At 38.6% G+C, this 11,935-nt stretch overlaps 2 protein-coding genes across 2 annotated transcripts; both read left to right on the forward strand.

The window, feature by feature from the left end:
- Positions 1-30: 30 nt before the first annotated feature.
- LOC119798713 (serine protease inhibitor A3M-like) lies at positions 31-11,701 on the forward strand. The gene is made up of 3 exons (XM_038308279.1): positions 31-246; positions 346-493; positions 10,464-11,701. The coding sequence occupies exons 1-3, from the start codon at positions 65-67 to the stop codon at positions 10,662-10,664; spliced, it is 531 nt and encodes a 176-aa protein (XP_038164207.1). The 5' UTR covers positions 31-64; the 3' UTR covers positions 10,665-11,701.
- Positions 9,103-10,457, forward strand: LOC119798712 (serine protease inhibitor A3M-like). The gene is made up of 4 exons (XM_038308278.1): positions 9,103-9,686; positions 9,781-9,851; positions 9,942-10,135; positions 10,231-10,457. The coding sequence occupies exons 1-4, from the start codon at positions 9,125-9,127 to the stop codon at positions 10,424-10,426; spliced, it is 1,023 nt and encodes a 340-aa protein (XP_038164206.1). The 5' UTR covers positions 9,103-9,124; the 3' UTR covers positions 10,427-10,457.
- Positions 11,702-11,935: the final 234 nt, after the last annotated feature.

Here is an 11,935-nt window from a genome sequence, read left to right on the forward strand (position 1 = left end):
TTCATTTTTTTTTTTATTTACTCTACATAACTGTTCATCTATCATTAACCAGGTTAGGGTCCAGATGATGAGCCACAGAACATATTATGGTACTTATGTCGACCAAGAAATCCACACATCAGTTCTCCACCTTCACCTCAGTAACTCCTACTCCATGCTGCTGCTCTTACCTGACAATATGACAATGCTGGAGAACAATATCAGCCCTGCGCATGTCAATAAGTGGATGAAGTCGATTAAATATTGGTGAACAGATTCTACATTAAGTATCAGGTTGGGTTTTTTAATGTCTTGATTGATATTATAGTATTGAAGGTTCCTGTATTATTATTATTATCTTTTTAGGGAATGGAAAATCTTTGTTCCCAAGTTTTCTATCAAAACCTCCTCCAAGTTAAATGACGTGCTGAAAGGGATGGGAATAACAGATGTGTTTGGGGTTCGGGCAAATCTGAGTGGCCTTGCAGAGGAAAAGAACCTGACTGTTTCGGAGGTAAGATGGAAAAATATGAATGAAAGGTCCTTGCTTATGTTATCTTAACACAATCAACTCACTCTGCTTTAATTGCACCGTAAAGGTTGTGCACCAAGCCACACTGGACGTAAATGAGGTTGGAGTCTATGCTGGAGCAGTTACTCTTATTAGATACTCTCTAATTATACCCAGAGAAGCCCCCATCCCAGAGATGAAGTTCAACCGCCCTTTCATGGTGATCATCACAGAGAGAAACGCAGAAAACCTTCTTTTTATCGGCAAGATTGTCAACCCAGTCATCTGAGAAAAGAGAGCTTTAGTTGGTACAAACTGAATACAATGGAAATACTTTGTTTGATGCCTTGTTCCAAATGCATAAACAAATATTTTCTGTTCTTTAATAAAAAAAAGAGATTGCACAATGATTTGCTTGACTAAAACTTTTTTAAAACAATGGTTTCACTTAGTAGCTATAGAGTTTTTACGTTCCTACTCATATTTTTTTTTACGTGTAGTCAATAATATTTCCTGGCTTGGTTTTCTTTAAAATGTTCACAGTGGCGATGATATAATAAAAACATACATGCAACACTGGGTAACACTTCACAATAAGGTTCACAAAATTGCATTAACTGTTAGAGAGTGCATAGGTAACTAATAAGTAACTAATGGTAGTTAACCAGTACTTACTGGGGAAAACTCAGCCCATTCTTATTATGGGATGACTGCACAGTTAGCACAGATATACAGAGTAATTAATCATTAACTAGTTGGTAGTTACCAAGGAAACCAAAGTGGAACAAATAAAGAAACTAAAATATAGTCAAATAGTTAGTAAGTAAGTAATGGTTATTGATATAGCACTTTTCACAGACTTTGAGGTCACAAAGTGCTTCACAAAATTACAATGCAAATACAAACACATTAGAGGACTACTGGTTCGTTACTGCAAAATTAGGGTAGAAATTCTGAGTGTTGGTTTTGAATAAACCCTAAGCCATTGAAATCACAGCCTATGAAAAACTACTTTACTCAATACCAAATTATTGGCTGGCTATTATAATACGTAATCTTTTGAGTCAAGCATAATATTAAGTCGTATCAGTACCTGACCATTATCTTTGTTTGTATATCCTAAAGTAAAGTCGAGGATCATACCAGGTACTATCCTCATTACAATCATTACTTGACAATTAATTAGTGTTTTTGTTTGCCTTTAAGTAAAGTGTAATGACCCATCTTGCTTAAAAACAACAACATCAGCTACCATAACTATGCAGACGACACACAGCTTTACATCCTCATCATCATCAAGCACTGAGGAAATGCTTAGAAGAAATCAATGCCTGGATGTGCCATCATTTTCTTCAACTGAATAAAAACCAGACTGAAGTAATAATCTTTGGAGCAATAGAGGAGAGATCTAAAGTTAGCACACAGCTTCAGTCGCTTCAGCTAGTAACCACTGATCAGGCCCAAAATCTAGATGTAGTGCTGGATTCAGACTTGAACCTCCAAAAGCATTTAAAGACAATTACAAGGTCGTCTTTCTATCACCTGAAGAACATTTCCAGGATTAAAGGACTAATGTTTAAGCATGATCTAGAAAAGCTAATCCATGCGTTTATTTTTAGTCAAACTGATTACTGAAATGGTGTTTTCACAGGTCTGCCTAAAAAGTGGATCAGACAGCTGCAGCTGATCCAGAACGCTGCTGCCCATGTCCTCACTAAGACTAAGAAAGTAGAGCACATCACCCCAGTTCTAAAGTCTTTACACTGGCTCCCTGTATCTCAGAGAATAGACTTTAAAATGCTTCTGTTAGTCTATAAATCTCTGAATGGCTTAGCACCTAAATACATCACAGACTTGCTATCAGTGTATCAACCCTCCAGACCACTCAGGTCTTCTGGCTCCAGCCTGCTCTGCATACCTAGAACCAGAACTAAACATGGAGAAGCAGCATTTAGTTCCTATGCTCCACTTATCTGGAACAAACTTCCAGAAAACTGTAAAAGTGCGGAAAGCCTGAGTTCCTTTAAATCAAGACTAATTAGTTAAACAGTTCAACAAAAACATGTTTTCTTTAATCCAACTGTTTTTAATATTCTTTTTTTTGTTTCTGCATTTTTTATTTTATTTTATTTATTTATTTTTTTTCCTACTTGCTTTGATTCTGTTTTATCTTCCTGTATTTTAATCATGTAAAGCACTTTGCATTGTCTTTGTACTGAATTGTGCTATACAAATAAATTTGCCTTGCCTTGCCTTGCCTTTTTTGTCATATTGGCTAAAACTGTCCCTATGCCCAGACAGCAGTACATGTGATATGTAACCTGTGAAAAAAACTTCAATTGGTCCCACCTACTGCCTGTATTGCAATCTGGAAAGAATATTTCGGGACGAGACAAAACAACCAATCACAGCCAGAGGAGCGTCTGATGGAGTGTCAATCACAGCTCACACACGCTGAATCCCGCCCCCTCCCTCTCACCGCTGAACTGGTCGCATGCGGTAGCCGCGCAGATGCTGTGAGAGGGGTGGAGCTTGGAGGTGGGGCATGAGTGAAGCAGAGAGGGTGGGGGAGTGGCGTGAAACCTGTTTTTCTTCAAATTTTCAGTCGAAGTCTGCTCTCTTCTCAATGTAATAGACTGCAGCTTTAACATAGGTCTACGTAATCCTACAAAAACATATTTACAGTTAGTTTATTAAAAATGCTTTTCAGTAAAAGTCAACAGCAATAACTCCAACAACAAATGATAATTTTATTCAAAATGTATCTATTAAAAAATGGTTAACAATTCCTGTAATGAATGAAAAAAAGCACAATGAAAGAAATAATGTCTCATCTAAACATCACTCACTTAACAATAAAAGTTAACAATAACTCTCAACTTCCAATAACACATCATACTCAGCCTCAGTAATGAACTGTTCGGTAGGCTATTGAAAAAAATAAATTAACAAATCAGCCAATTAACAAAAAAACCTCTTGTGTAGCAAAAATAACTGTACCAAAAACGAACAAACATATCAATAGACTATCTTAACTTTCCTGCTTAATCCTCGTCTCCCTCTTCATCCGGTTTTTCTTCTTTGTCCTTGTTTGCCCATTTATATTTTGCTGTAGAGCTGATTTTTCTCAGCAGTTTCTTGTGGCTCAACACATACGTATGAAAGTTCTTGCAAGACATATTTTTGAAATTGTATTGCACAAATAGGATCCCTTTCAATGACTCAACTGAGAGCTGGTTCCTCTCCTTTGTCCACTGGCTCTGCATTAGTGAAAAAACTCTACATTTGCATTGTGAGGAGGAAGTGCAAAGACAAACTGAGCAATCTTCAGCAGTTCTGAGTAGCATGCAATACATTTGGCCTTCTCAAAGTATTTGGTCCACTTCTGGTGCACCTGCAGGCCCATGAACTCATCATCACCGCAGCTTTCTATGAATTTCTTCCGATTGGCAACTTGGTCAAAGCATTTAACATCATCAATTGGCACCCCCTTCTCTCCAAGGTACTTGATGCAGGCCTCCACATCATTCCACTTTGGTGGCTCACTCATGTCCATCCACATGAATGGTGAGAACTCTTCCATAGGTGTCTTCCACTTCTCCAGATACTCCAAACATGAACTGTACATGCCGAGCACATCAGCCATGAACTTATCATAGCCCTCTTCAAGTCCTTCTCTGCGATTTTTGGCAAGCAGTCCCTTAACTTTGAGGGACATGAAATTGTTGTTTTTCCTTTCAATAAGAATGTTGTGGATGTTGCTCAATATTTTCTTAACCTCCATGATGGAGTTGTTCTCCCTTTCCTTTTCTTGAATGTGATTGTGGAAGACGGACATGAGAGAGTGCATGTGCCACAAGTATATCTCACTAAATGGGTTTTCAAAAAATGCCTTGATCATCATGGGTGGCTATTCCTGAGACAAAAAGAATGATTTTAAAGCAAGGAACATTTGTAGCATCCTCTCTATGCCTGGGAACAGAGAGAGCCACCTTGTCTTGCTGTGTGACAGCATCCTCTTGTATTCAATATCAACAAAATCACAGTACTATTTGAGGGACTCTGCACGAACAGTGTAAATGTGGAAGTACTGGTAGATTTAAAAAATGATATTCTCAATGTCCACATCAAGTCTGTCTGCCCCGTGATGGACACAGTTGTTAAGTATGTGTGCTGGGCAACCCACGCCAATCAATGTTTTGTTTTGTAGCATTTTCTTCAAATTTGCAAATACATTATTTCCCCCTTCATCACGCCGGGTTCCACCAAAATTAGTGCTGCAATTGTCCCCGGTAAATGCGACGCATTTGGAAGCCAAATAGTTTTTTTGCCAATGTTTCCATTAGGTAATTGGCGATGGTGGTTGCAGTCACATTTTGTGTATCTTGCACTTGAATCAACTTGGTCTCCACACCAACCTCCTTCCAATCAAAGTACTGAATAATTATGGGGAAGATTTTTACCGCACCGTGATTACTCCCGTCAGTACTTACACCACAAAATGGGATGTCTTTGAGCGCTTTGTGCGACCACTTCAACAGAATGAGGTGCCAGTTGTTCGGGCACAACTAAACTTTTTTGCAGTGTCTGAATCGGGGAGGGTCTTTTTCAACAATGAACTCGTGCAGTCCATAGAGCGATAACTGTTGTGATGTTTCACTGTGTGGAATGACCATGCAGCCTCCGCTGCATTCACTGCATCCTCGTTCCCTGGTTTGACAAAGTACTGTGTGATCAAGCTAGCACTGCTCTCGCCTCGCACAGCTGTTTTGTGTTTCTCGGTGTCCTGGTGGCTTTTCGCACCTCCATTGGACACCAAGACATATGTTCCTGCTTTGCACACTGTGCACAAGGCCTCCCATTTGTCTTGACCCGGTCTGAAAGCGGGGAAACTCTTTTGTAAATCGTCTGTAAATATACATTTTCGTTTTGGCATGTTGGCGTACAGACAGCCACGCTCTCTATCTTCTGATTAAGAACAGGGCTGCCCGCACTGTGTGACGTAATCACTCAGGGATTACGTCACACGCAGCGCCGTGTGCAGTGCCCTAGTGCCTGTAAATGTAATGATCCAATGAAGGTAATTTTAAAAAACAGGAGAGGACGTGAAATACGGATATGTCCCGGGAAATACGGACGTTTGGTCCCCCTAGCTTAAAGTAAAGTAAACCTTTATATCAAATAGGTAGAGACTAACCAATCAGTATTAATCACTATCTGACAATTAACTAATGTTTTTCTGTTCCCTTAACTAAAGTGAAACTATACATTAGTTCCTCTCTGTTTCACAGATAACAAAGCAGTTTTCCTATAATAGTGATGGGCCGGCTTTTCCCCAATAAGTAATGGTTATTCAAATACTATAAATGTTCTCCAGAATAAAGATGACAATTATTTCCTTGACTCCAATATTGTATTTTCAGTTTAATGGGCTATTTCCTAAAAAACTGAGAAACAAAACAATGCAACTTTTATGTATTACTTTTAAGTATTTATTAGAACGTGGATTCATTTTTAACTTTGGGTTATTAAGAGCTAATCTGAGTTATCTTTTTTTTTACATGTAGATTAAATTAAAAGGAGAGCTACGAGTGCAACCTGAGGTGAATCACTGATCCTCTTCTTTTCAACTATAGTCTGGAATAGGTGTTCTTGTTTTCTCATGAAGAAATCTAAACAGAGAACATGATACAGGTGCTGGTCATAAAATTAGAATATCATGAAAAAGTAGATTGATTTCAGTAATTCCATTTAAAAAGTGAAACTTGTATATTATATTCATACATTACATACAAACTCATATATTTCAGATGTTTATTTTGTTTAATTTTGATGATTACAAATGATAACAAATGAAAATCTCAAATTCATCATATCAGAAAATTAGAATATTACTGAAGACCAATAAAAACAAAGGATTTATAGAAATGTTGGCCAACTGAAAAGTATGAACATGAAAAGTATGAGCATGTACAGCACTCAGTATTTAGTTGGGCCTCCTTTGGCCTGTATTACTGCAGCAATGCGGCGTGGCATGGAGTCGATCAGTCTGTGGCACTGCTCAGGTGTTATGATAGCCCAGGTTGCTCTAATAGTGGCTTTTAGCTCTTCTGAATTGTTGGGTCTGGTGTATTGCATCTTCTTCTTCACAATACCCCATAGATTTTCTATGGGGTTAAGGTCAGGAGAGTTTGCTGGCCAATTAAGAACAGGGATACCATGGTCCTTCAACCAGGTACTGGTAGCTTTGGCACTGTGTGCAGGTGCCAAGTCCTGTTGGAAAATGAAATCTGCATCTCCAAAAAGTTGGTCAGCTGCAGGAAGCATGAAGTGCTCTAAAACTTCCTGGTATGTGGCTGCGTTGACCCTGGACCTCAGAAAACACAATGGACCAACACCAGCAGATGACATGGCACCCCAAACCATCACTGACTGTGGAAACTTTACACTGGACTTCAAGCAACGTGGATGAAGTGCCTCTCTTCTTTTCCTCCAGACTCTGGGACCTTGATTTCCAAAGGAAATGCAAAATTTACTTTCATCAGAGAACATGACTTTGGACCACTCACCAGCAGTCCAGTCCTGTTTCTCTTTAGCCCAGGCAAGACGCTTCTGACGCTGTCTGTGGTTCAAGAGTGGCTTGACACAAGGAATGCGACAGCAGAAACCCATGTCTTTCATACGTCTGTGTGTGGTGGTTCTTGAAGCACTCACTCCAGCTGCAGTCCACTCTTTGTGAATCTCCCCCACATTTTTGAATGGGTTTTGTTTCACAATCCTCTCCAGGGTGCGGTTATCTCTCTTGCTTGTACACTTTTTTCGACCACATCTTTTCCTTCCCTTCGCCTCTCTATTAATGTGCTTGGACACTGAGCTCTGTGAACAGCCAGCCTCTTTAGCGATGACCTTTTGTGTCTTGCCCTCCTTGTGCAAGGTGTCGATGGTTGTCTTTTGGACAACTGTCAAGTCAGCAGTCTTCCCCATGATTGTGTAGCCTATAGAACTAGACTGAAAGACCATTTAAAGGCTTTTGCAGGTGGTTTGAGTTAATTAGCTGATTAGAGTGTGGCACCAGGGGCCATCAATTTTGAACCTTTTCACAATATTCTAATTTTCTGATATGATGAATTTGAGATTTTCATTTGTTGTCATTTGTAATCATCAAAATTAAACAAAATAAACATCTGAAATATATGAGTTTGTATGTAATGTATGAATATAATATACAAGTTTCACTTTTTAAATGGAATTACTGAAATCAATCTACTTTTTCATGATATTCTAATTTTATGACCAGCACCTGTAGGCTGACTAAAAGACATGACCTAGCACCAAGAAAAAAGCTAAATGAAAAGTATAATGGAGAGAACGGCCATCTTACCCAGTAGGATTACTTCTTTGCCTGAATACTGTTATAACTAACCTGCTAATCTTAGCTTCACTTTAACTCATTGTCTGCCAAACATCACATAACTCCCATTTTACATACGCCCCTCTCCTCAAAATTAAAACACACACATATTCTTCACATTCACACGGGCATTCAATATTTTAAATATTCATATTTACTGAACAATCCTTAAAACGATAATTAGGAGATTCAAATAAACATTAAATTTAGTTGTTCACTTGTTTTATAGTTTTTTGAGAATCAGCTGCAAACCTTGATGCCATGTTTGGTCATCGTCTGATCCCCTGCTCAAATGTAAAACAAATATGAAGTTTGGACAGAAAATAAACCAAATCAAAGTTCATCTGATTGACGATATAAATAGACTCTTTCTCCAACCAGCCTGTGTTAGCTGGGACAAACTGAGCTGCAGCCAGAAAAAAAGTAAGTTGTTAAAAATGTACAGAAAACGGTGTTGATTATTAAGGTATATGTTAAAATGTGATTGTTTTATTGTTTTTTTTTTTTTAAAGATACATTTATTTTTCATAAAATGAAAAAAGAAAAAGTGAGTTAATTAATTCCATTTTTATCTCTCATAATATATTACGGAGGATACTTTCTGTAAAGAATCAGAATTTACAAGTTTTGTTTATTTTATTTAATATTTAAAGAGATCTGTCATAAAATAAAATAAAAATCACTCTGTTGAAGAAAGCTCTCTGTATGAAATACTATAAAAAAACAACAACAAATGAATTTAGAGCCTGAAATCTATTAACCTCTTCATCTGTATAACCAGATGAAGATGTTTATAGATTCCACCATGCTTTTGTCAATTACTAAATAATAATAATAAATATACTCCGACTCTCATCCCGCTCTCATTCAGAATGAGTCCCGCTCCTGCTCCACTCCCATTCTTGTTTTTCTTTTAGCGCTGGTGAAAAACTCAGAGCGGAAGCACTGTTGGTTTTTGGGTCGTGTAGTTTTTTTGACTCGCATTATAGTGTAGGCTTCAAGGAAAAAAACTACAAAATGGCGGCGGCGCGCCAGTGCCGGATTTTTTTTCTTTCTATTTTATTTTATTTTTTGGCATCGATCCTAGTTTTTTTTTTGTTGTTGTTGTTATTATTGGTTTGCTCCCGCTCCCGTCTGCTCCCGTTAATGTTTAATCCTGTACCGTCCCAATCACGTGATCGTTACTCATGCGAATCACGTGACCCGTGGAATTCCCCGAAAAAATGGCAGTCTCTAGTGTGGAAGCACGAGACAACGCTGCAGACGACAGTGACAACAACCTCTCTCTGGTGACCTCAGCAAACAAGGACTTTGCCTTCCGTCTGTACAAGAAGTTATCAGATCATTCTGACTCTCAAGGCAAAAACATCTTCTTCTCTCCAGCTAGCATCTCTGCTGCCTTAGCTGCTCTGTCTGTGGGGGCGCGGGGGGAGACCCACCAGCAGCTATTCAGTGCTCTGGGCTACAGCAGCTCCCAGCTTGCTCAGACGAATGTAGACCAGGCCTTCCGTACGCTCCTTGCAAACACAGCAGCTCATAATGACCTCACCAAAGGCTCGGCTGTGTTTGTGGACAAACTCTTCAAGCCAAAGCCGGAGTTTCTGGATGTCCTGAAGCAGTCCTATTCTGCAGACGGCTTCAGTGTTGACTTCCTCAATTCTACAGAGGCCGCCAATACCATCAATCAGTATGTATCTGATAAGACTAACGGAAAGATAAACAAGCTGGTAGAAAACCTGGATCCAGACACAGTTATGTACCTTCTCAGCTACATCGACTACAAAGGTAAAAGGTCTCAACCTATGAGTTCCCTGACCTCTCGCTTTCATTGAGTTATGCTTTTAGTAATTCATAAAATCTCCTCTTTCTGCTCAAACAGGAGAATGGGAAATTCCGTTCAGGCGTCGCCTTACCAGAGAAGATGATTTCAATGTGGAAGAAAACAAAAAGGTTCAGTCACACAGCTGAACATGCTGAGCAGATCTGAGTCATCCTGTTTTTATTATACATCTACATAACTGTTCATCTATCATTAACCAGGTTAGGGTCCAGATGATGACAATGGAAGAAGATGTTAGTACTTATATCGACCAGGAAATCCACACATCAGTTCTCCACCTGCCCCTCAAAAACTCCTACTCCATGCTGCTGCTCTTACCTGACAATATGACAATGCTGGAGAACAATATCAGCCCTGCGCATGTCAATAAGTGGATGAAGTCGATGGAATTAAGGTGAACAGATTCTACATTAAGTATCAGGTTGGGTTTTTTATGTCTTGGTTGATAAGTATGGAAGGTTCTTATATTATTGTTATTATCTTTTTTAGGTTTTGGAAAATCTTTGTTCCCAAGTTTTCTATCAAAACCTCCTCCAACTTAAATGACGTGCTGAAAGGGATGGGAATAACAGATGTGTTTGTGGGTCAGGCGAATCTGAGTGGCCTTGCAGAGGAAAAGAACCTGACTGTTTCGGAGGTAAGATGGGAAAATATGAAGGAAAGGTCCTTGCTTATGTTATCTTAACACAATCAACTCACTCTGCTTTAATTGCACCGTTAAGGTTGTGCACCAAGCCACGCTGGACGTGAATGAGGCTGGAGTCTATGCTGCAGCAGTTACTGGTATTATAAGCGTTAATTTCTGCGCTAGGAGGAGCCCCATCTTAGAGTTGAAGTTCAACCGCCCTTTCATGGTGATCATCACAGAGAGAAACGCAGAAAACATTCTTTTTATCGGCAAGATTGTCAACCCAATCATCTGAGGAAAGAGAGCTTTAGTTGGTACAAACTGAATACAATGGAAATACTTTGATGCCTTGTTCCAAATGCATGCACAAATATTTTCTGTTCTTTAATTAAAAAAAAAGACATTGCACAATTATTTGCATGACTAAAACTTTTTTAAGACAATGGATTCACTTAGTAGCTATAGAGTTTTTACGTTCCTACTTATGTTATATGTTTTACTATGTGTGTAGTCAATATGTCATGAATTAGTTTTATTGAAAATCTAAAGAATAAAAACATACAACACTGGGTAACACTTCACAATAAGGTTCACAAAACTGCGTTAACTGCTAAGTAACCAGGGAGATTTTTTCAGGCCAGGAATCAGTCATGTAATCAGGCCAGTGTGACCTGGTTACATGAATGACTGCCATGACTGATTCTTAGGTAGTAAAATTAAATAGGGCTGGGATCTGTTTTGCTTTCTGAGGACCCAAGTGAAATATTAAACAAGCTTTTATCAACCAAAAAGTAAGTTTTTCTTTTATGTCTGAGTTCACCTTCAGCTGTGACACACATCCAAAGTAAGCAGAGGAACAGACTGGATGTAGAGAACAGCCTGGGATCAGTTGTTTTTCACACTGAGCTATCACAGTGTACTCTCCCGACGATAAAAGCTACTTACTCCTGGCGATCGGGTGACGGTTAACATCGAGCCCTGCATGATATGACTATGTATAGCTCTAACCTTTGCACTACTTATTACGTTAAATCTCTATAATCTTAGCACTATCGCAATTACAGCAGTAAAATTATCATATATATATTTCCTTAGAAATTAGAGTAGGTCCTATATATCAGTGTTTCCCAACCCTTTTTGACTTGTGTTCCCCTTTGGGCAATTTTCCGTACCATGAGTATCCCTCTCAGTAAAAAGTATTGATTGTCCAAAAGTGGAACGTACATTAACTTAAAGACAAATTTACTTAATCTTTTGATTTGAGCATTTCATTTTTATAAATGTATGCTTTCTATCTAAAAAAAAAAAAGCACACAACGTAAATATGGTGCCTGGAAGTTTGTAGGGAATTGAAATAGATACAAAATAAAATCATATCATAAACCTGTAATTCTAAAACTGGAGCTGCTCTGAGTAACTCCCCTATAATCACATTTAAATTTGATGAATCATGAACAAAATACAGAACATTTTTAGTTAGACTGACTTAATTAGTTTACTACATTCGCTTAAAAAAGGACCCACAAAGGTTGCCGGCACCATTTTTGTTGTTTTGTACACATTCTC

This window comes from Cyprinodon tularosa, unplaced genomic scaffold, assembly GCF_016077235.1.
Source record: "Cyprinodon tularosa strain WSP-4 unplaced genomic scaffold, ASM1607723v1 ctg633, whole genome shotgun sequence".
NCBI classification, from domain to species: domain Eukaryota; kingdom Metazoa; phylum Chordata; class Actinopteri; order Cyprinodontiformes; family Cyprinodontidae; genus Cyprinodon; species Cyprinodon tularosa.

Coding starts and splice junctions, on each gene's coding strand:
- LOC119798713 (XM_038308279.1), top strand. CDS start 65: ATGATGAGCCACAGAACATATTATGGTACTTATGTCGACCAAGAAATC. Junction 247..345: donor ATGAAGTCGATTAAATATTG/GTGAACAGATTC, acceptor TTATCTTTTTAG/GGAATGGAAAATCTTTGTTC. Junction 494..10,463: donor AGAACCTGACTGTTTCGGAG/GTAAGATGGAAA, acceptor TGCACCGTTAAG/GTTGTGCACCAAGCCACGCT.
- LOC119798712 (XM_038308278.1), top strand. CDS start 9,125: ATGGCAGTCTCTAGTGTGGAAGCACGAGACAACGCTGCAGACGACAGT. Junction 9,687..9,780: donor CAGCTACATCGACTACAAAG/GTAAAAGGTCTC, acceptor CTGCTCAAACAG/GAGAATGGGAAATTCCGTTC. Junction 9,852..9,941: donor ATGTGGAAGAAAACAAAAAG/GTTCAGTCACAC, acceptor ATCATTAACCAG/GTTAGGGTCCAGATGATGAC.